This window comes from Zonotrichia leucophrys, chromosome 3 (assembly GCF_028769735.1).
Source record: "Zonotrichia leucophrys gambelii isolate GWCS_2022_RI chromosome 3, RI_Zleu_2.0, whole genome shotgun sequence".
Lineage (NCBI taxonomy): Eukaryota > Metazoa > Chordata > Aves > Passeriformes > Passerellidae > Zonotrichia > Zonotrichia leucophrys.
In genome coordinates this window covers 1656226-1681980 of record NC_088172.1, presented here as the reverse complement: position 1 = coordinate 1681980, position 25755 = coordinate 1656226, and the positions used below count along the sequence as shown (strand labels likewise).

At 37.6% G+C, this 25755-nt stretch overlaps 1 protein-coding gene across 2 annotated transcripts in view; it reads right to left on the bottom strand.

The window, feature by feature from the left end:
* Window positions 1-25755, bottom strand: part of ASCC3 (activating signal cointegrator 1 complex subunit 3) — a 267328-nt gene that overhangs the window by 208082 nt on the left and 33491 nt on the right. For both annotated transcript variants that reach the window (XM_064707226.1, XM_064707227.1), the window contains exons 5-8: window positions 14195-14315; window positions 11237-11444; window positions 10363-10504; window positions 9677-9802 (exon numbers count right to left, since the gene is read on the bottom strand). In XM_064707226.1, the coding sequence (XP_064563296.1) occupies window positions 9677-9802; window positions 10363-10504; window positions 11237-11444; window positions 14195-14315 (597 nt within the window). The remainder of the gene's footprint in view (window positions 1-9676; window positions 9803-10362; window positions 10505-11236; window positions 11445-14194; window positions 14316-25755) is intronic.

The window sequence follows — 25755 nt, the reverse complement described above, 5'->3', positions numbered from 1 at the left end:
CAAGGATTTTTTTCTTGATTTATCTACACTTAATAGTGGGTTTTGTCTGTTGTCATTAGTATCAAGCCCTTGAAAATAAAAGTGTACATAAAAGCACAGCCCAGACTGATACAACAAAGAGCATATTTACCAGTTATTCAATAGCATCCTTGCCCCTCTTAACGACTTCAGTGTCTTAAATGTGGTTTGTTCATGTAACACCATCAAACTTACAAGATGTTAAAAGGGTCTTATTATGAGTATGTAAATAAATAAGCTAACACAAAAAAAAGTAATATGTGTTTGTTGGGACAAAAGGGTTCAAACCAGAAGATTAGACAAGGATGTAACAGTTTTGCTCAAAGTGACTTTGTGGCTGGGACTGCTAAGAATGTTGGTGTGGAAGAACTCCATTTATTGTGCCTAGTGTTGTTCATCCTCTGCCTGTTTTGAAAAGTATTCTGAGAAGATTCCAGTGTTGAGATAACACATTCCCACAGATCTCTCGCAGACATGCTTGAGCTCCCTGCTGCGATGCAGAGGAGAACATATGTGGCCCGAAGTTTAGAGTCCGGCTGGCTGAGGGCGAAAGGCCGACGCCCCTCTGCAATTCCTGGCCAGCGCCCTTCGGCGTCTGAGGGCCTCGGGCTGTGCTGGCTGCGGACTGGCTCACACCGCTGGGATTGGGGAGGAACGGAGCTGACCATTTCCCGGGGGTTAAACATCGGTTTATTGAAGGTGATGCCGGATCCAAACACCGGGAAACCAACCGGGAAAAAGTTTTTTCATAGGGGGTGAAAACAGGATTATAAAGGAGGGGGGTGGGTACAGGCGGAACCAATCGGGAAAGGTGAGGGGATGAACTTCACAGAACTGACACTCCATGGAGACCAATAATCAAAAGGTAAAGGAGGTGTCCTGGGACCCCAGCCAGCCACCATCTCCAGAGAGGAGAAGGTTCTCGAAACCTGGGAGGAGAAAGGGGGTGATTGACTGGACCTAGGGAGGAAACAACTTTCACTTATAAGGGAAACCAGGGGAGGAGCAATTACACATCGGCAACTATGAATAGCGGTTACTATAGCAACTTAGCTGACAGGCTAGCAGTGGCGGGAAAAACTGGGGGAACGAAACCATTTTACACATAATAGGGGAGAACAATACATAAATTGGGGGAATAACACAAGAAACTTAACAACACACTACCACACTGCGAGAGAGACCATAAAGGCACAGCCTTGTGATAAACTCCAATGTGTGACGCCCTGTGACATACTGGGTTTGGCAGTGGGGCTGCTACCTCCCCCTGCCCCTCTGCCCACCAGGATGAGCTTGGCCTAAGGAAGCCTGTGGCCCTGTGTGGCTCTGCCTGCTGGGATGAGCTTGGCCTAAGAGAGCTTGTGTCTCTGTGTGTCTCTGCCACCCAGCCTTGCTGGCGAGGTAATGAAATAAATTCACTCTTTGCATGGCAGCTGTGGTTTGGTGATCACCTGTACGTGTCAATTCACTCAGTATTATACAATCTACTATATCCTAACAGCACCTGCAAACTGATTTTTAAAGAAAAAAGATAAATGCCTTAGTAATCTTAAAAGGATTAAAAGCACGAGATTACAAAAGGTCTTGAACTAAACTGCACATGAGACTAGGACAAATGCAACTGAAAGATTATATTTTAAGCACTCCATTTTAGGACACTACAAGGTAGGTAAGGGCATTATAGTACAGCTGAAAACAAGGAGAAGTCTATTGGCCAAAAAAAAAAATAGTCTTACACTGAAAAGTCTTCTGTAAAATTTGTGTAGATAAGCTAAGACAGCACATGCTGCAAAGGAAATCTTCATTCAGTCTGATTCTGAAAGGATCCAAATTGCCCAGTGTCAAACCAAAGCAAATAAATCTGCTGTCAGTCTACCAAACGACAGGTATATGGCAGAAGTAGAAAGAGAACACTATTTTGGAATAAGAAAAGAGTTACATTGCTAACTGCTGTGCTGGTTGCTCTTTTAAATCAGAGACATATTGTACAATCTGGAAAGGCTTGCAGGTGCAAGTGGTTATTTATCAATTTCATCAGTAATTGTGGTAAACCAAAATGATAAGAAAGTATCTATAATACTTCCCCATTCTTATGGGACAATTATAAAAGCCTGTTTTTGTTACACTTTTCTGGTGAAAATCCTTCCAGTTTGTATAAATATAGTCTGTTTTAAAACGGCCACATTACAGTGATTTGATCCACATCATCATACCAAAAATAAAATCCACATCATATAAATAGGCCAAGGAGGATGTAGTCTGAGCAAATACAGGCTTACCTCTGATCAATTATATAATGCCTAGCTCCAAAGCTTATGTGAGATGTGACATATTTGCTTCCTTTACCTTCATTCCTCCCTATCCCAAAAGAGGTGAACTGTTTATTACTTCCACAATGGTGGATAGACACATATTGTTCCAGTAAGTGCAGGCTGCTGCTCAGTGAAAGCCGTCTTCTGCTTTTCATAGAATCTGACATCAGATCATGCTTCAGTTCTCATCTACCTCCAATTATTCATCATTCCCTATTTTTTTTGCATCCTACATACATCTCTTATAAAGACAGAGATTGGCTTGATTATCTCCTTTGCATACAGATCTTTCTTAAAAATAAAATAGTAGAAATCTGGCAAGCTGAGGGAGGCATAGAGAAAGACATATAAAATAGTGGTCTATTTAAAAGCCTCTGCTACTTTAATAATCAACTCGTAATGGGAATTATATATATATACACATACCCCATATGCATGTTGTACATATGTGTTTTATATATATAGATGTAGTTTAAAAAGATATTTTGAACTATGTAAAATGTATATATTACTGTCTTTTTTAAGTCTGTGATAACGTTGGACTAAGAATGGATGACAGACTCCAGAGAAGTCACACCTGCCAAACATGGAGAGGCTTCAGAGAAAATAGTTTCAATTTCTTATCCTGCATTAAGAAACAGGTCCTCTCAAAGACTGTAATACTATCAAACAGCTTTTTGGTGAGTCAAAAATCACAGTTTTCAAATTCTAAAGGCAAACTACCATCCTTACTGACAAGCATTTCAAAACATGATTTTAAAACAATAACTATTTAAAATATAAAACGATTCAATTTTTTTGGTCTTTTACTATCATTACTCTAAAAGAGAAAATCTTTATGGTCAGTACAGCTCTTTTGAGACAGCTCATCCTTTTCTCTCTTGTTTCAGCACTAGCTCAAGCTCTTATTCTGATATTCTAGGAAACCTGCTTTATATTTTTTGATACAAACTACAGATAAAAAAAAATATTCTCCTATTAGGAGAAAGTAGACATAGGTGGAACTACATTTGAAACAATAATCTCAAATTATTGGACAAATTATCCACCTGTAAAGTATTTCTTAATCACGTATTTATTCCTTTATATCTACCTAATTCATTACTAATCTTCTCCATTGGTGTTAAGTTTTCAACTTGTCAAACTCCTGGTTATTGCAGAGTGGCTGTAACTGTTGATCCTCCAAGCTGTGCTCTAAGAACTCTGCCTCACTGAAGCTGAGACATCCACTTGTCATGTTAAATCAAGGAGCCCAGACTTTCACATTTCATTATGCAATTAATTCAAAGTTGTACTATAACATTCATAAAGCAATGATCCCTGCAATGTACCTGTATTTCAAATACAGCATCGGATTTATTTGACATGACCATATCAGATTTCTTTTCCTCTAAACTATTTAAATATCTTTTTTTGTTTTAAAGGTGTTACACAAAATAAAGTTAGTGATCTGGCACTCGTTAAAATCAGTGATCCTATTGCACAAAAAACTCATCTTACTGTCAAAGGCATATTAGAATAGTAGAAAGGTTTTATGAGTCCAGAAAAATGTTATAGTAGCATTTCTAGTATTAAAAGCTATATCAATAAAGTAAGACTTTTTTTTTTTTAAATATTTTTTGATTTATCATAACGGGAAGATGTTCTCCACTGCTGAAAGAAAAAAGAACTTCTTAGTATTTAGGAAATCATATAGTCACATCTATCTGCAGTGAAAGCTGCAGTCAAGTAAGCACATGTTTAAAAATATTACATTCAATGAATTATATTCAAGCACAGCAAGTGTCTTTCAAAGGTGAATCAGTAGCAAGTCACAGCATGTTTGCATTTCTGCAACGTGAGATTACAGGTAAATTTTTAAATCAGAATACCACTTTACAGCTTGCACATCATAGCAACAGATCTTTTTGATGAAGAGATAATAAACTGTTTCTACTAAGAAACAGAATTTTCTTAATGGAAAATATGATAATTTTGTACAAGATGGACAATAAACTGCTGGTTCAGCATGAAGCACATATTTTTGCTTGCTTTAAGCCAAAGCAATAATATTTATTCCTAGAATTTTAATGAAACAATGCCTAAAAGCTTCATTTAAGAGTAAGCAAAATAATCAAACAATTTGAGGCAGAAATTTTACATATAGTATCTGAAATTCTAAAAAATGAGAAAATACCATTAACACATATATTGAAGAAAATTAAGCCAGAATTTGTAGGTTTTAAGATCATCATCAGTGTTGAATCTTAACTCCAATATTTTTGTTCACTTTGTATTGCACATATTCAACCCTCTTTGGACACCCCCTCCGTGAAATATGCAGACCGAGTGCAATCCCTAATATGCACTGCCAGCCATTAAAGCAACTGTACCTTGACATACATGCTTTTCCTTGTCTTAAGTTGGGGCTAATGATTACAGAACTTTTAAACTCTCCTCAGAGCAATTTCTGATTATAATTCATTGGATAAATGACAAGATTTCAGTAAGTGCAAAACATTTTTTAAAATTATTCCGTATGGTTCAACCATCAATTGCTGTTTGGAAAATAAGCAACTGAAATATGCATTAAGATCAACTTTGGAATTAATGATCCAATATTCTGGATGTGAAAAATGTAATTTATCCAAAAACACGCATACTTTAATTTAGTAGACTTACCTTGTACAATTCTAAAAACAAGAAAACATTACAGGAAAAGAGAGCATATTGATTTTGTAATAATTCCTTCACATAATGCAGAGAGAAAAAAAATACCTTTCTTTAGATCATTAAGCAGTACTAGTAAAAGGAAATGGAAATAACATGAAGAAAAGAAATAAATCCTACCTTGAACACCCACTTTAGGTAAAAAGCTGAAGTAATTTTTCTCGATCGGCAATTTTTTAGATAAAACTTGTTTTCACAGTCTTGAAGAGTAACTTTCCCTGGCCTGACTTTATGACTTTAAAGGTACATTTATTTGGCAAAACGCCTGGCACAAAACCACCTTTATAATAAATACAAAAAGTATATTTCACTAGTGGTCAAGCTGCATGTCATCTGAGCAAAGATAATAAAGCTAAGCTTGTGCTTTCCCAATTTTTAAAATTCTCATTATTGAAACAATGTAGCTGGCACATCACTTGTACAATAGTAGAACCATAATACTTTAGATTAAACTGGAGTGACCAAGCAGCTACTTCTGAACCGCCTGTGCTTGAACAGCGGTAAAACCACAGCTCTCTGAGAAATAATAAATGTCAAGAAAAACAGATATTCACAAAGGGGGCTGGGGGTGGGATTTGTGGGCTTTCTGTAAGAGCCCTTTGAGACTCCTTCCATGGGACCCAGGCACCCTTCCACCTCTGAGCACCAGCGCCATTCCCGAGCAGCAGCACAGCTCCCTCCGTGCCACAGCTCCTGCTCCCAACCCAGCACAGGCAGGAAATACACAAAATGAGATGGCACGGGTGGGGTGAGATTGCTGGGGGAAGTGACACAGTGTGGGATCTCAGGATCTGAGTCCTGAGGTGCCGAGCCACCGAGACTACTTTTGGGGGGCCCGGGAGTCCTGGAATGTTGCCAGAAGTGTCTGGTGGCTGGACTTTGACTCTACACGGGAGACGACACCTGTATGAAGATAAGAGGACTTTACTGGGGTGAATGGCGAAAAGATTAGCTAATTAGAGGGTGAGACACAGGGTTTAAGATTTATGTACAGGGGGGTTTAGAGAAGTAAGATGGAGGAATTGGGGTGTGTTCTGTCTTTCTTCTTCTTTTTCTTCTCCTCCATCTTCTTTGGTGATGGTGGCACTTTCGGATTGGTCATTACTGAAAGTGCACCGGGCAATAAGAATAAATGGTATTGGGGAAAAATGATAAATATTGTACACGTAACCATGGGTATAAAGATAGGTGGCTGCCCGGGAGGGCAGCACAGTGTGCTCATGGCTGGCTGCTGAGCAGAGCTCTGTTCGGCTGAAAGAAAATCTTTTAGATAAACAATTAATAAACATAAAAACAGAAAGAAGAACTGAAGCCTCTTCTCGTCCTTCGATACGCGGGCTGCCCCAAGGCCACCCCCGGGCCTTTCCAGGCCCCTCAAACAGCCGAGATAACCCAGCAACACAGCAGTTCAGACCACAATGGAGAAAGAAAGGTAGGAGGCAAAGCTGAAAAAGGAGCACCACAGAAAGTGGGAGAGTGCTGAAGCCAGCTGTTTATGACAGGCTATGGAATGTTTTTATGGCTGCCAAATTGTGCAGGGTCAGTCACTTCTGCTCTCATATGTGCAGTGCATAATGGGATTAAGTAGGAATGGTAGCTGTAAAAATCTGGACCTTTATCAGTTCATTTGAGTTTCATCTTAGCACCTGCGTTCTTTCAGGCAGTTATTTCACTAATCATGAAGTCATAAACTTTTTAGGAAAACTCTGACCCTTTGCAAGGAGGCCCTCACTAAACTAAATACTTACCTTGAAAATACCAGCCATAAGATTTCAGATAATATAGTACTAAAACTAGCTTAAATGTATTTTTTGTTCACCGTGGAGTGCAGTGGCAGATGCACCCTGGCTACACTGCCAATCCTTATAAAAAAGAACCCTGTGTTAATATCTGTCCTGGTTTAAGGCATTGCTGCTGCCTTTGGTGCTGGTTCGTAGAGGTTTTGCCATTTTGCCTTATGCTTTCACATAAGAAACTATTAAAAAAGGAAGCATATATATGCTTAAAATGTGGTTTGTTAGTGTCTAGAGGAATACATTTCTCTCATCTCTTCTCAACCTGGGTTTACAGGAAATAAGAAAATCTAAACCTTAACTAATACTTTAAATAATTTTAAGCACAAGATTACTTCCAGCTGATATGATGCAGAGCTTTAACTTCTGATCAACAGTCCAAAATACGAATGAATTCCTTATGAACTCAGTTTTGACCTTAGGAGTTTCAAAGCTGAAATGCAATAGTGTATGCTGCAATAAATGTTACACAAAAACTACTGCTGACAATGTGATCAAAATCACATACCTCATGAGAAATAGAGATCTTAAACTTATTTTTGTGCAAATGAAAACATACAGACTAAAAAGAAAGGGAAGAAGAATATTTATAATTTTTAATACCATCAAGATTTCCTCAGAGAATAGCAAGTGCTTATAAAGCTCAATATACAATACTCAAAATCCCAGCAACAATAAATGGCTTGGTTGTTCTGTGCCTTTTCACCCCTGGGGATTGTGGGTTGCATGTATATTGACTTGTCAAACAGGCTGAGTACTTTTATGTCTAGACTAAATGTCTTACATCAAAACTCTACCACTAATGGCACCTCAGAGTAGTCAACAGCAGCAGAACTGTCAGCTTCCTCAGGATGCCTTTAGAAGTTCCTAGTTATGAATTATCGAGTTATGTTTACTGTCATCTCTACTCCTTGACCACTTCCTCAAATTTTAGATAATCCTGCAAAAATATCCATACAGAGATACAATAGAGCTATTTTGTGAGCACCTATACATGCTAGGAAATACTTGAAAATCGTTATTTTTCTGCTTTTGCTTACACTGCTTAATCCAAAATAAAACATATTGACAGAAAATCTTCATGCTGTCTAAACTGACTCCAGTTAATTGGCAAAAATTTGAAACACTAACCAAGGTGTTTCTGAGCTTAGAGATTTAAAACAGCCATAAAGAGAAAACAAAAAGAAAATAATTTTGCCCTAACAAAGATACATCTTGACAAAGGATGTCTTAACTTACTCATTGGGAGTTCCAGCCTCTTTTAGCTCCTTGATAAAAAATTTCTGTTTAACAAATTTCAAATCTATGAGTCTCATTGGTGAAATCAAGAAGCTGAGAAGTCCTCAGCTGGACAAACTTCATAAAATTGACATCTGTTGTCTCAAATCAATACTAAAGTTAGGAGCAAGAATTACATACATGTGTGTTCAAACAATCAAAACTGGTTTTGTTGTTGACACTTCTATTTGATCTCATGTAATAAGAATCATATCAAAGAATAAAGTTCTGAAGAAGATGGTTTCTGTTTCAAAATTTCACTGTAAAACTGAAAAGCAGACCTCTTGATGATACGCAATCTACAAAAGACAATTACTGATTAAATGTGTATAACTGATGAATTTTTAACATTTATTTTAAATATTACATGTGCAAAAATCAGCAAACTATTCATTTTAGATAGGTATTTTTCTGTCTGAACCATATTTTTTCTGAAATCACTTACTGCCTTTTGAAATATTGGTACTTCTTCCAAAAAGTTTACAGATTAGTAGGTAGTATTTAACTTAGGAAAAAGACATTTTATTGCACAAAGCTGTCATGCTGAATACTGTAATATAAAATGACAATAGCTGCAGTTTCTGTATTTTTCAATCTGGTTAAGGGCTGTCAGTCAATTCATAAACACAACACTGTCACCTAAGCAGAAAAGAATAGATTCAGATTCTAAAACTGTCTTCTGTTTTGAAAGAGTTAAATCTTTATTCAGAATCACAATAAAGTGCCTTGCATGTATTCTCATTTCCTGCTTTCCCAGAGAGAAAAAGGTGGAAAAAACGTATCCATGTTATATGCTGCAGAACTAAGAGACATAAAACCCTCTCTGTACACAGAGCTTGCTTTTTATGTCTCTGTTCAAATCAATACCAAATCTTCCCCTTTTCAATAGATGTGACACATACAACAAGGAGTAAAAAGGTACCTGTGATGGAGTACTGCAAGTTCTAGACTGTAAATAACAAACAAGAAATTTAGTTCCCTTACCTCAGCTTTTTCACCATTTTAAATCGGTAAAAGTTGAAATGTTAATATTTGTTTTATCTGCTTTTTTCCTCTTTGCTCTTTACTTTTTATCATCAAAGCACATTTTGAGATGACTTTGCACCCCACACAGTCCATAACACCATATCCAACGCCCCTGAACTGCATCACACAGTAAGACTGGCGCAGAATAGTGCTGTGCAGTCAGAAGCCAACCTGTACAGGTCAATGGACAGAAGCTCAGGCTCCCTTTCTCCTGTGATCTTCAGAAGAGAACAGAATAACTGTAAATGCTTTCATTTCATTGATTCAGATCACAGCTCAAAACCATAAATAACTGAAAACGTAATGCCAAAGGAATGGAGAACTGCAAGTCATGAACAATTCCTTGAATCTAAGTCAACATGAAAGGGATTGTATCACTGAACTACGTTCCCCAATAAATATTCTTCAAATTAGTAGTGAAGAAATTAACTGCCTGCATTTACCTATCACATATCACTGGAAAAACTGGCAATATTTCCTGTTAAATTTTGGTAATACAAAGTAAAAACTAATTTAATGTCTTTTAAATGGTATACTCACCTCATCTAAGTCTTTAATATAAACAATTTTCTCTTCAATACCAATAGGCATTGGTTCACTATGGGGGATCTTCACCTCTTCATACATTTTATTATTTTCTCGCTGAACTGACTCTGGTAAGAACACCTGAAAGTGCATTACAGGAAAATTAATTAAAAGTATGAAAACAGAATGTGTCACTATGCACAACTCACTTTGAACAATGCTTTATCACTTTCCTCCAAACAATGGATCCAAACCAAAAGCAAATCCCACTTATCATTTTTAAGATAGAACTGAACCCCCCAAATGGAAAAGAATCAGTTTTACTACTCAGAAAATAGTCCCAAAACCCTAAAAAAGATAATTCTGTTTTATTACATTTCAGAATCCATTAGGTTTAGAATTTCATAAAGCATTTATTTTGTTAAAGTCAATGCAAAGGTATCCAGAAGAAAGAAAAATAATATCTTAAGAATTTAAATGACCCTAGAAATAAATGCAAATACATCAGTTGAAAATGACATTATTTCTTTCAGAATCAAAGTAAAAACAGAATATATCAAAGCCTTTAAAACCCTCTGCAAAGTAGCACTGCTTCGTAGATTGGATTCTGAGAAGGAGGAGGAAGGAAACAAAGGGAACCCTGCTGCACATGACTCATGGGGAAAGATGCACTGTTCAGGAAGGGCCATGCCCCAGCATACCTTTGCACCCCCAATGAACGCTGATGTTTTCATTGCTTCAGCTCGGGAGTCATAGACATGAGGATAATGAATTTTTTCGACGCTCAGCTCTCTCTGTCTACCGAGGACTGGCATACTCCGAGCATTCAGAAGCGCTAGTTCTCTGTGGGCAGAAAAATACCTGCAGTAATTCTGCCCATTTCAGGCTGCCATCACAAAAACTGAGCATGGTATATTAAAGTCAGAGCAAGATTTGAGGAAATGAAATAAAAAAACAAATTACAGTATTATTCTCTGGCACTAGTTAGACCAAAACCTTAAAACACACGGTTTAGATAAAATTCAGAAATGCAATTCAACAAGTGCAAGACTTTCCTAAAAGCAGTTTTGACTCTTTTTAAGCAACAGAGCAACATGATTTCACAGTTAGATACCATTCTCACTATATTTTTCTCAATACAAAATACAACAGCTTATTTGCTCCTTATTCTCTCCCTCCTCTACTCCTCCCACTACCTTCTAGCTGTCAACTTAGAAAATAGTACCCATTAATCTTGAGAGAGAAAAAGAAAGATAGTTCTGATAGATTTAGTACAGACTTCATAAATCCTAAGCAAGCAGTGTGCATACAGGAACTAAGAAAGATAGCCTACCCCACTAATCTGCAATTCCAGCCCACAGAGATGAGATCAAGAAGATTCTCATTAAGCAAATCACTGCTTTCTTTCTTGAAAATTAGGTTTTCATATAAAAAAAAATTCTACGCTTGTAATAAAACGTGACTTGAAGTCAGAATCACCTAATCACCAAAGCAAGCTAAAAGAAAATAAACTGTTATGATATGTTGAAGTAGCAATTACAATAGAAGCATTTCTCAACTTTTGGGATTTATTACCTTTGCATCCGCAGCTCTTTGGGATCAAAGCACATTTGTCCTTCTCCAGAACCTTCTCCATCTTCCACAGCTTGTTTTTCTTTTCTGGCATTTCGTTTTTCTTCCCGACGATATTGCTTCATTAACAACTTTTCTTGTTCAGACTGAATTGTCACTTGACAACCATAATTTGGTTTAGCGTTTTCTCCTATAAACTTCTTGCACTGTTCTGCAATATGATAACAGACATGCATCTCCATAAGTACTGGATTCCATTTTTTTCCCCCCCAGTTTCATTCTAAAGGTTTGGGGGTTTCATGCTTGTTTTGGGGGGTTTGTGTGTGCATCTGTGAGTGTATTGTGTGTTTAAAAATAGTTGCACTTTATGTAGACTATGCAGCAGCTGGGCTCAAGACATCTAGAAGTACCACCAGGTCATGTCCCAAATGCAGGACATCTAAAATACACTTAATCCCAAAGCAAGGGGATGGACTAGCAGCAAAAGGAAGGACATTTTTTGTTTTCTGTATTTGTAACAACTTCATCTACAGTGGAAGTGCCACTTTGCCTCTTATCACTGCTCTTACGTACATGCCCTGATAAGCAGGATGGGTGACAACAGATTAAACAGGGTGTTTTTTTTTTATAAACAGCCTCTTCACATAACAATTAGTGTATATAAACTAGATAACATGACTGTATTGAAAGCATACTCACAATGCAATTTCCCTGAACAAGTGAGGAAATCTATCCTACTCTATACAATCACAAGGACTCCTTTCTTTTACATCAATAAGCAGCAGGATTATCAAGAAGAATCAGAACCACAGAACAATTACAGTAAACAATAAATCCAGGGGAGCAGGGGACCCAAAAAAGCTCAGTTACATTCACCTTTCTGAGATCAGTACTGGCTAAAACTGAAGACACAACCAAGTCTTTTATATATGACAAGCTGGGAGAGATTTATTTTGTTTTCATTTTAACAATATTGGTGGTTTTAAATGTCATTTTTCAAAATTCTGCAAACAGATTATTAGTTCATATAGGTTTGACTGCATATTAAATACTTAACTCAGTTAGGTTTCATATGAACTTCTGCAGCCAGACTCTGAAGCGAAAAACTCGAAAACCTTTTTTCATCAAATAAATCCACTTGACTGACATTTTGAACAATTTGTGCTGCTTAGTTTTCACCTACAGCAACAGTGAAACTCCTACATCTCATAGCATGCATACTGGATAAGGCAACAATAACTCGTTGAAGAGCATTAAAAAAATTCTAATAAACTGTCAGAATGTCCACATTAATACCATCATGTCTGCGGCTTTTAACTCTCTCTCTCTCTCCCTCTCTCTTATATTAAAAGGGGACAACAATGGACACAATTTGCTGACCAAATTTAATTCAGACTGAACACATCAGGGCAAAGAAATGTTACCTGATTTGTCTGATAAACACCACAATCACCTTTACTGTCATGAAAGTAAATTACATAAGAATTAGTCAAATAATACAGCATGGTACAAAAAAGCAGTACAGGTACAGTTTCTCGACTAGTGCTATTTTTTTAAAGGCACAAATTACTCAGAATTTATTAAATTTCTGCAGACAGAAATTAGTCTCTTCCCCAAGTGAAATTTTGGAAAGATAAGACTTCTCCATTAGAAATACCATTTTGATCAACTTAAAAAAGAATAAAACCTTATTAAAATTAAAATACTGAACTCAGGGCCAAGAGCATCTTCAGTCTCAGAGCAAATACCCTTAATATCACTGACTTTTTTACACAGTTAAAGAAAGGATTCTCTCATCAGTGAAAAAAAGCATTAAATCAGTTAATGCTTTTCTATTGTGTGAAAAACATAACATTGAAAATATTCTTCCTCCACATTCTAGCTGAAATTACTATGATTGATTTTACTGATGGCATAATGAAGACTAATTTCATAAAAGCTTCCAAAATACTAATTCTGCTAAGTGAGAAGAAAATACTACTGTAACTAAACTCTGTACACAGGAGAAAAATGTATTCAATTTATACTGAATGTATTTTAATTTTTTATTTGATGACCTAAGAAAGCAAAGTTATCAGGATAGAAAACCTTGTCATACAGCAAGACATTCATCTTTGAAATCATGAAAGGTAAAACTAACAGTTGTTCTGATGAGTTTAGACTAACCATTAGCAGCAAGAGATGAACTTCTGAACGCTTGCTTATGTAATGTTTCATTGAAGATAAACATTAAAAAGGGGTCAGTTGGATTTTAAAGTTATTGTGGAGATACACAAGTCCGCCATTACTGGCTCTAATCACATTTTTCCAACTCCATATGCTGCGAACACGCAGTGGGCTGCATGGTGCCATGTCCATGTAAGATTTATCCCAAGTCACAACCCATATGCTATCAGATTTAATTTTGTCAAAGAAACTTATAAGACTTGTTTTAAACCAATGATCTGTAAAACTTATTTTAAAATAATTACTTGGTGCAGACATATTAACTTATAAACAAAACCTGAATTCCTTTTTTTCACCCTCTCACTTATTCATGCTTAAGTTTGACTTTATTATTTTCAGAAGTGGCTGTAACTGTGCTTTTCTTCCCCAAGGCCTACATTAGATGATAGTACAAAGTAGAGAGGAAGCAGGAAAGCAAATGAGGAATAATAGAAGATCAGATTATTTTCAGAGTAATCCATTAAAACAGGAAAAGTGCAACTGTTAATACATTCAAAATTTGCACATGCCCACAGGCAGTTGAAAAGTAAATAAATATATGCAAACTATATTTGTTTCTTCTGTATAACCAGACTTTCTTTGCTTAAGCCCAGAAATACATTCCTTAATTGTCTCCTGGGATTTTTTTGTTTGTTTTTAAATTACACATGGACAGTACTACTGTTGGAAATAAAACAAAACAATGAGAAATCTACTTTTTATCTGATTTGGAACAAAAATTTTGTAGTCACTTACCTTGGAGAGCCTGGAACCTGTTATCATTTGGACAAGTCAAAGATCTTTCCAGAATCAGAGATCTGTTCTGTAGGAGTTTCTCTATGAGTTCAAAACCTTCAGGGCCTAGCAGCTCAAATAACTACAAAGAAAATAAAGTCATAAGTCATATCCTAATGTACATAAATTTTTAAATAGGACTGCAATATTTCTATCCTTGGCAACATCATATCTGTTGACAATATCTAACAAATTAATGAATTTCACTTCCCAGTAATTTAATCCAAAGGAAATTATAATTTCTAATACCAGGTTCTCTATTACAAAAAGGGAGAATTACAGAAAGTTTTCAGCTGGAAATATTTAAAAATCTGTGAATTTTGTCTATTAAGTAAAACTCACTTTCTCTTGAAGATTCTTATATAAAATTTAACTCTTCTTAAGGCTAAACTTTACGTGTCTTAGTGGTTATTTACATATGCTGTAAATTTACTTCTCCATAATCTATGCAGATGAATCAAGAGAACCAATGCTTTCTCATGCAAGTCAGGAATGTAGGAAGTTATTCCCTTCATAGTCAACAGGAGGTGTAGCCTACTGTACTTTCACAGGCTTGTCCTACCAAAAAAAATATCATAGACGTGGAGTACAGCAGGAATATGAAGAAACATTTAAGATGACACTACTACTGACTTCAGTACCTGCACATATAATCCTGTGTGCAATTTGAACACATAAGGTAAGGGAGGTACATCAGAAAAGAGTTCTGTACCAGTAAGTGGTATTTTGGCCCAATGATACTCTTACTCAAATGATTCTCTTGTAGCAGGTTAGACAAATACAGTTCCCTATTTAAAGTTCCATTTTCCACATAATACTGTATTTTAATGGAAAAAAACCCCCAAAACATTAAAAGTACTTTCATCTCTAACTTATCTATAATTATTTTGTCAAAAATCAAAGCGTTACAGTAAGCAGTAAGTTACTCAAAACGCATTTTTGATTTTTAATACTGCTCAAAACAATTTTTTCTTCATTTTTTTCTATTTCCAAAAAAGAATACAGAGCAGTTTCTCCTTATTGCTTTTTGAATTTGCTGCTAATATTATCCATATAACTTCAGGAATCTGGTAAGAAGAAAATGTATAATGTACTTTGATGTGATGTTCTATGAAAGAGTAAGACTTTGGCACAGTAGGATTCAAGCATTTCTGTTCTAACTCTAAAAGGAGAGAGAGGTCTCTTACTGTCCTGTATTTAATTTGCCAACTCCTTAACAAAGAATTTTTCTGTGGCTCTTTATGACTACTGTCCTTGGGGAACACCTTGAGAAAACTTTATGTTACTTCTTCACATATTTGCAAAATTCTGAACAATGCCAATGGCATCAAATCAATGATCCCTTTTTTCAGGTCAATCTGTACTTCATAAGACAAGCTGTCATTTAAAAATAAGGGAGGGGAAAAAAAGGAAAAAGTGTTACTCCAGGCCCTCAGGGGTTTCTAGGAAAACATAAGGTTTCTGCAAATTAGTACAGTGATGGTGCAGTTTGCAGAGACCATGAACTAATAGCTGAAAGGTATAAAGGCTTGTATTTCTTTAATTAGACTAACCAGTGATGGCAAGCTGGAGAAGCAGTCTCCAGAAAATAAAAGAATGCAATAAATGTGGACAAATAGAAGATTTTCAAAATTAACATACTACAAAAATATAGAACAGGGAACTGCTGGTCAGACATCAATTCTGCTGCCAGGGATCTCAAGCTATGATGGATTTCCCTTTATCCAGCCTTCACTTAATGATCTAGCACTGATCATTAATTCTTCTATTTTGCATAGCTCTTTACTGTCACTTTACAGACACATTTTAACTAATATTATCTGAAGCTATAAGATGACCTTGTTTTTACATTTCAAAAGAAAGTGGCAATTTAGCACTGGTAAGTTTGAGGAGGTATTAAGACAGGGAGAGAAAAATAATCACTGAAGCAGCAAAAAAACAAATGTATTTGAAATAGCTTAATTGTATAAAGAACTGAACACAAACTTGTCTTGACTTATCTAATGATTTCTTGAATGTGAAATACCAGCAACACAGGGAAATTAAATTCTTTCAATGCAACCAGATCTGGGCTCAAACACTAATTTCTCATCAAGGCAGCAGACACAATGTAAGCACATTGTGACTTAGCGTGTTACTCCCCCAAAATGCCCAAACTCAAACTCACACCACCACCATCCCCATCAGAAGACAACACACTAGCTCTAAAACATCCAATGTAGATCTCTGTCTCTGCACAGGACTGCAAAACACCTCTCTCACTTGAAGTTTTTAAGAACAATAAAAGCATCAGTCAGAAAAGATGGTATTTGCTGGGGAAATAGATACCATCCTTTTTTTTTTTGTACAGGACAGTGTTTTCCCTCTCCTGTTTTCCCAATCTATTCTGAAACAAAAACCATTCATGTCCTACTCTTCACCCAGTAAGAACAGCAGAACCTCAAAAAGAAGCAGCAATGTCACACAATACATTCTGCTTCATGGTCGGACATCATGAAACAAAAACTCCAGCCCTGTTGAGACAGGGGCTCAAAGGAAGAGCACCAAGGTGAAATTGGACATCCCCCTCTCCAGCCATCCTACCAGTCAGAGAGAGCAAAAGCCATACAATACTTGCCAGACACTGCAACACCTGTGTGCTGAAGTCACTCCATTTTGCCATCTTCATGGGTGGACAGATATTCATTTGCTACCAGCAGTTTGAGAGCTGGCTTGGTCACCTAATTAACCCTGGTGTTCCTGAATATAAAGGAGGCTTTCAGGACATTTTAAACAGCTAAGACAGAGTAAGCTCATTGCTCAAGAATGAGGGGAAAAGCAAAAGGATATAGAAGATCAGAAGCAATGACCCGTTCTTATTGACAAGATGTCTCCCACGCTCACCAGAAGCCTGCCAGAGCTCTTGGGTGGAAAACATCGATTGAGAGCTAAACCAAGCAGAAGTACTGAGAGACAAAGTTACACAGCAAGATCTCTCACCACCTACCACTGATGGCAGCAATACTGACAATGCTAGAAAACATTTGCAAAGACCAGAAATAACTAAACTTGAGAATTTGCAAGACCAAAATATTATTAACGTTCATATTTGTTCATACTGTAGGAGTAATCTGTTGGAGATTTTTTCAGAGATGGCTTAGAAAGCAGCTGTGAGGAGCAGATTCTCACAGCCTGCTTCTGTAAACAGCAGAGGTTCTCAGGTTATTTTTAATTACAGGTAAAAGTGGCAAACATGAAGGCCTTGAGAGCCTTGCACATCAGAGTTCTCAGGCAGCTTTCTCATAACAAGTGGATGTTCTATCTTTGGCTGTTTTGGGAAAGCAAGAATAATTTTGAGAACCCAAATCTTGGTATTGGAAACATAAGGAGGAGTTGGTGTGTTATCTCTGACCTATTGTGAGCTCAGATTTTGCAATATGCATGAAGTGAATTAACACTGTTATAAAAGGTGCCTGATTGATTAATAAAAGGGGAGTCGATGCTGACCAACGCAAGGTGGGTCGTCTCCCTCCAACTTCAATAGTAATCCATTGCTTTCTAATTAAGGTGTTAATAACTATCACAGAATGCTGCTGTTTTGAAGTACAATTCTTTACCCTATCATTTTTTGATGCTTATGAAAACACGTCCATTCAGGAGGCTTATTACTACCAAAATCAGAGCAGGATAATGAGAAGTAAAATAAGCCCATAAAAATACCTTCTCCCCACCCCTCTCTCCTTCCCAGCTCTACTTCCTCTCCCAGTGGTGTGGGGAGACAAGGAATGGGGGTTATGGTCAGTTCATCCCTGGCAGTTTCTCCCACTGTTCAGGCAGAGGAGTCGTTTTCCTGCTGCACTGTGGGGTGCCTGCAAAGGAGACAGCTCTCCAAAAGTCTGAGTCCATCCTGTGGAGAGCTTTAATGTGGAGAGCTTTATTAATAGTTGGTTAGCTGAGAAAGGCCATGCTGACATATTGCCACTGGTCAAGCTGAGAAATCAGCAGTCAGCAAGCTGAAAGGAGATGTCAGCAGCTTGCAATCAGTGGCCTTGCTGCAACATGGAGAAAGGGAGTAGAGATTAGTCCTGAATATCTCCTAAGAATATGTAGAAAGTATCAAAAGTAGGACCATAGGAATGTAAAAGTAGGTGTAACTGCTGATATGTAACTAACCAATCCTGAGCTCAACTTTTGCAATATGCATGAAGTTCACTACGAACTGTATTTAACCCGCTGTGCTGATCAATAAAATTGGGCCTGTGATGATCAACTGGATGTCCTGGTCTCCTTCCATCGACACCATCCCACAGGCAACAGATCCCCTCAAACTGCTGCCATGTGGGTCTTCCACAAAGTGCAGTCTTTCAAGGACAGGCTGCTCTGGCATGGGTTCCCCATGGGGTCACAAGTCCTACCAGGATAATCCTGCTCCAGCATGGGCTTCTCTCTCCATGGGTCTGCAGGTCCCTGCCAGGAGTCAACTGCATGATAAATTTTCATCCTCTTAGATATGTTATCACAGAGACATAACCACCATTTCTATCTGGCCCAATCTTGATCCATAGCACATCCATCTTTGGCTCTGCCAGACATGGGAGAAGCTTCTAGGAGCTTCTCACATAAGCCATCCTTGAAGCAGCCTCCACTAGCAAGGCTTGGCCATGTAAACCCAATCCACCAGGGTAGGCACTAACATTTCACATTTGACATGTTATTATATATTCTGGCCTGAATAATCAACACCAAAGACCCTGAGAGCAGGCAAAGGAATCTGGTAAATATTCATAGTTGATTAAGTTATAATGAGATAAACTAGACAGTGGCCAACAGATGGAGAGGCTGTGTGTCAATCAGCAGTTTCTTGAATCCCAGCCAAATTATTACACTCCTTGAAGCCAGTAATAGATTATGCCCAAAAGGCAACCCTGATTGCCTTCACTAACAAAGGTCCCACATGACTTCAGCTACTGCTCTGTAACCATGAAAACATAGATGAGTGAGATATATGTCACTGATATTTTTTGAGTGATTGTTACATTTCATTTTATGTCCTTAATTACTGGAAGAAAGCATACTGAGTAATCAATGTAGGAACAAAAGGACAAGATGTGTCATATTGCATTAGAAAGGTGAGGCAAGGTCCCCATGCAAATGATTTCTCCTGAATATATGCCAGCTTTATGGAAAAGGCAAGGAGGCAGACAAGAGTCTTACATATAGACAGCAGTCTATCTGCTAGAATTACCAGAAAGGAGCTGAACCCCAATGAGTCACATGACATAGCAAATTTTTTCAAGTAAGGCTCAGACATAAAAAAGTACATCTTTATGTTCAAGACTGGAACAAGATTTTACTCTGAATGTTAAATAGGTACTATTCTCTTTTCAATTCTATAAAGTATAATTTACAAGGAGCTTTGGAGGTCCTCAAATATGAGGCACGGAACTGTGAGTAATACTTTGACATCATAAACTGTCTGCCATCACAAGGGCATTTTCCTGACTTCTACATCTTCCCTGAGGTGGGAAAGAGTCCTATAAATCTCAGAAAATGTTTTGTTTTACAAGTGCGCACAAAAATAGACTACGAACAGTCCTTGTACCTCACTTGAGTCTTAGTACTGTTCTACAGCAAGAAACGAAACAGAAACCCAAATTCAGCCAACCAGTGGTTGTCCTCTGTACTCTTATAACCCAACAGCAGGTTTTGGTTACAGAGTCCCACCTACACAATTAGCTGCTACCCCTGCATTTTGTGGCTTGTTTGCAGATGATATTGCTTTACAAGGCACAGTTTTCAAACAGCTGTGGAAGAATAATCACCATAACAAGATCTCAAGTTTCTTCTGTCCTAGTAGCTCTGAAGCTACTGAAATGATTGCTTCATTAAAAAAAATTATAGGGTAAATAGAACCTTTTTTTTGGGCTACAGGCTTATTGGAAAACCTATCTGGATATAGTACCTTGTATATTGCTTAAAAAGATTCAGTAACAAAAACAAGGACATTGAAGATAGAGGGTTTTTTAAATATAAAAAAATCAACACAAACTTTATGGATATCATATATACACTGATTGCTAATTACTGCTGCGCTGAAGAGACTATCATCCCCTGTAACAATTACAGACTATAGAAGAACACTTGGTTTAAAACCAAGTCTCAGATGTTTTGTCTTTACATGTTTCTTACAGGTTGATTAAAAGGAGACAAGCCAGATAGAGCATTTCTTACCATTCTTGTTAATAGCAGGTATTAAGTGTGTAAGAAAGGAATTCAGCTCACAGATCTGTTTTTCTTTTTTTAAAGCCTGGCTTTTTTGAATAAAACACCTATTACATTTAGTCCATCTATACAGAAATGATCTTCCAACCCTACAAACCACCTAGGAGACTTGGCAGAATCTAAGCAAGGTCAGCTTAATTGCAGTGGTCTCACAACAAACAGATCTGTCTGTTAGTTAGCTTTAAATTTTTAGATTTTACTACCAGTTGTCAATCAGAAGAAAATAATTAACTAAACAAAAATTTAGAAATAGGCAGATTTTAAAAAAGCAGCAAAATTGCAGGAATTCCCCCAACACATTTAGAAGGCTGAGTAAGGAAGCTGATGGAAAAGTTTTCATTGAGGAAGACATCTGCACAAAGATAACAAAGTTGTAACAAATTCTTACTCAACATTCAGCTTTTGTTTACTTCTTCCATTGCAGTCCAACAAAAACTGATGGAAATCTGGTTCTTCAGTATGGGACACATTTTTAGTCCAGAAGTACAGGTACAACAAAGACATGGCCAATTCCTCTTTTAAATACCATCTCTCCTCAGCATATTGGATTATGCTCTATTTTTATGTATTTCTGTATCCACAGATGACTATGCAATTTTACTCCAACTAGTATTTACACTAGTAAAAAAATAAGAATCACAGCAAGGAAAATTTAAAAATAGTATTGAAATATCAAAACAAATGTCTTAGAAGACTCAGCCTACAGGTTCAAGGCTTCTTTTAAATCAAATTGAAATCTATAGTTAAAACATTGAAATTGATCAGTTAGAGGAAAAAAAATGTTTTTCTTATAACAAGACTTAAAAACCAGACTATCAGATTGAAAGTGTGTGTAAATATTGCTTAATAGGCCTAAACCTATTTATTTCACTATCAGTTTTAATTGCATCTAATTCTTTACTATTTGTCTTATAATAAAAAAAAAGCACGATCTGTCACAGCATAATTTGAATTTGATGAAAATCTTCCACCAGCTCCTTGTGCAAATCCTAAAACCACCTACTATATCTGAAAAAGAGACAAGCACAAAATCACACATCATAGCAAATTTTCTCAATATTTTTATGTGAAAATAATTAGACTGGAGATATCATCGTCACTATCATCAATATTTTAACAGAGACTAATTAGAAACTTCGACAGATACATTTATTTTGAAAATTTCAAATACATAGCTACAAGGCAACTTCCACCAGCTTGTTCAGCCTGAAGACTTTGGCAATTAGAAATAATGTCAAACAGCAGCTACAAACAGCAGAGTACTGACTTGCCTTATGAAAAGAAAGCCCTGAAGACAAATTGAAATGTAGAAAACCTCACTGTTATATGATTGCTTAAACTGGTGTTTATCTTCAGAAGTATTCTGGGATAAGCTGTTAATGATTTTTGACATTAAAAAAAGTCCTGAAACTGGATGTTTCAGGACTTGCAACTTTTCCTACTTGTAGATACAAGGGCAAGGAATTCTGACAGTACCTAGCAGAAAACATACATTTATGGAAGTGATTTCTGTATCAGAATCAATTTGATTTAATTTTTTTTTTTAGGGATGAGGGTTTAAGAAACTTCTAAAATGGCAGTGGTTAGCACAGAATTCTATTCTGCAAAAGGCAAAAACCTGCAGGTTATCTCAAAGGACAGCAATTCCCAAACCTGCCCATTTCAGAAGGAGGACTTGGCTGATGGTGGATCCGCTACACCAATGTGCACTGACAGGGTAAAGCAAAATACCAGTAAGTCAAGGAGTTGGTTTATGTTGCTTAACAGCAATGAATGATGAAGAGTAGCACAGGACCCTAATACTAGAAGCTAGTTTTATCCCAATTAGGATAGTCAAGCCAGAATTTTAATATTCTCTGCTGGACCCAGTGGGGTTAGCCCGGAAAACAGACTATGACCAATCCCAGGCTGTGAACTCCAGCACCCTGGGCTGACATACGTGAGTGGGTGAGAAGAAAACAAGGCAAGCTTTGGCCTGAAAAAGGATTTCAGAAACTGGAAGATTTTAAAGCCTAGCTTTCCCAGGTAACCAGGGCTATCACATCACTGTGCATTTAGTAGTGTGTCAACCAACAAGTGTTAAGCCTCCTCAGTAACTCCCAGTTTTGACAGAGAGACAGAAGAGTCCAGGACCAGCAGTGGAGACAAATCTGAATGACTGCCCTTTGTGCCTCCTGCCTTTGTTCCCTGGGAGGCTGCAGCAGGAGCACAGTGGCACTGGCACACACCAGTGAGCACCAGTGAGTACCAGCCCAGCCCCAGCGAGCAACAGCTCAGTACCAGTGAGCACCAGTGAGCACCAGTGTTGTAGTGTGTTGTTAAGTTTCTTGTGTTATTCCCCCAATTTATGTATTGTTCTCCCCTATTATGTGTAAAATGGTTTCGTTCCCCCAGTTTTTCCCGCCACTGCTAGCCTGTCAGCTAAGTTGCTATAGTAACCGCTATTCATAGTTGCCGATGTGTAATTGCTCCTCCCCTGGTTTCCCTTATAAGTGAAAGTTGTTTCCTCCCTGTCCAGTCAATCACCCCCTTCCTCCTCCCAGGTTTCGAGAACCTTCTCCTCTCTGGAGATGGTGGCTGGCTGGGGTCCCAGGACACCTCCTTTACCTTTTGATTATTGGTCTCCATGGAGTGTCAGTTCTGTGAAGTTCATCCCCTCACCTTTCCCGATTGGTTCCGCCTGTACCCACCCCCCTCCTTTATAATCCTGTTTCACCCCCTATAGAAAAACTTTTTCCCGGTTGGTTTCCCGGTGTTTGGATCCCGCAACACCTTCAATAAACCGATGTTTAACCCCGGGAAATGGTCAGCTCCGTTCCTCCCCAATACCAGCGGTGTGAGCCAGTCCGCAGCCAGCACAGCCCGAGGCCCTCAGACGCCGAAGGGCGCTGGCCAGGAATTGCAGAGGGGCGTCGGCCTTTCGCCCTCAGCTAGCCGGACTCTAAACTTCGGGCACCAGCCCAGCCCCAGTGAGCACCACTGAGCACCAGCCCAGCCCCAGTGAGCACCAGCCCAGCACAAACTCTGCTCAGCCAGCAGAGCTGCAGCGCTCGCACTGCGGCAGGTGCGGCGTGACAGAAACCAGCCCTGAACCAGCCCTGCCGCAAACCTGGCCCTGCCACTTCCACAGATCAGGCAGCTGTGGGCTAGGGATTGCTGTGTGGGATTTTCTCCTCCCCACCATCCATAAAATGATTTGGAGGAAAGCGATTTTGTGCCCAGTTAATTAGAGAGCCCTAATGTTTCAGGTGCCATCTGACTGCGTTTCTGACAGAACTTGTATCTCCTTATGTCTCCGTGTGGATGTGAGAAGAACTCAGCATCGAAAAAAATCAAAAGGGAAAAGTTCCATCCGCTACAGACTGGCTTCCTCTAAAAAAAGATCTCATTAAGTTTAATAATATATTGAAAGTGATTCAAAAAGGTATCATTAATAGATCAAGCCTCATACTGGCTCAAAGATACAACAAACTTTCTGTCAGTACAAAACTGAAGTCAAGAGTTGACAGGAAAGAGGAAAAGTTATTGACAGGAAGGACAGTGAACAGCTCTCAGCACCAGGATTAAGGCTACCATTTCTTGTCCCTCTCTGTGGCTCTTTCATCTTTTCTTGAGTCCCATCCCTAAAAAACAGCACTCAAATGCCATTCATTTGAGTTTTTTATGAAGGGAGACAGCATGGTTCTGTTTTCATAAAAAGAAAAAAGTTTCCTATCGTCTGTGGGGTTTCAACAGTCCTTGGACAACAACAAAGCTGTATACTTCTGGATTTAAAAAAAGAAGTCCAAACTGAAAAAGGGGAAAATGTATCCAAAATAAGGATTATTTTCCCTACATGAAAGGGGAGCAGATAAGCTCTATGGTAAAGAGTAATGAGACACAAGCTTTCTATTGTCTGAATATAAAACTCCTGGTAATTTTAATAAAATTACAAAGAAACTATGAGCTTGAAAAGCCAGTCTCATGCCAAGTTGGAAGCTTTGATGATAAGATAAAGATAAAACACCACAGGGGTGATCCACATATGACTGTACTTTCCCTAAATGGATACTCTTTTATGAACGAGGCAATGGGGAATAAGCTTTGTGATATGTTAATTTGTTAGGGCTAGAAAGTCATTATTCTGAACAAAAGGAAGTGCCACTTTGACACTTAAAACCAAACATGTTTTATGAGACAAGTTGCTTTGACATCAAAATATCATATGTCATGCGAGGCTACACACACACAAAACTAAAAGCTAATGTCATAATTTCATGGTACATTAAGAAAAATTAAGATTAAGGTAAATCAATATATTATCATATGCGAAGTTTTCATGTGGTGCTGCATACACATAGAAATGAACGTTTAAATTAGCTGGTTTTAAGTGAAAAGGAATGTTAAACTGTAGCTTTTGGAAATGTTCTCTCAAAGGAGCCTCACAACAAGAGCTATTCCACTTCCTTATTGATTTTAATTAAGAAATATTTAAAAGAACAGCATGACTTTTCTACTGTGTATCAATTTCTATAGTAATCTTGTGTGTGAAGAGTTATTAAGAGATAAACCTCACAAATTAGTAAACAGTTATATGAGAGGAATACAATTGCAACAGAAATTTAGTCTGACCTCAGGATTGTTCCTTGGCAAAAACCTAAATTGTCTTAAGACAAAAGGGAAGCCACATTGTTTTCAAAGAGGTTTGAAGATGAAATTCTAGATGAGTTCAGGAAGAACACAGACAAACAATGACAGAATAGAAAGTATTAAATATTACTATTAAAAAAGTTGCCATGTCTATGAGCACTTCCTCTTCTTCATTACGTTTCAGATATTTAACAAACTTACTACATATTGCTCTTCCATGTTTTCTCATAAGTCTCTTATCTCTGATACCTAAGCTAGAGATTCACAACTAAGCATTCAGACAAGGATTCTAGATAAGTTTCCTTAACTTACAGCTAACTTTATGGTTGTGGGTAGATTAGTAACAACCACAATAAGGGCTAGCTGCAGAGTTCTTCTTCAGGAGGAAATGATGAACATTTCTGGAAATCAGATAAGTACTTCCATTTCTTTCCAAAAATAACCTATTTATAACCTTAAAGTGCCTTATATGATTTTCAGATAACATTTTAACTATCACTTCAGACTTTGTTCAATACTGCAAAAACAAGGTACCCAGTGAACAATGGTTCAATAATAATGAAAAAATAGTATCAGCAGCAGAAAGTATGTAACAGATATCAATATGACTTGTGAAAATTACCATTAAAGAG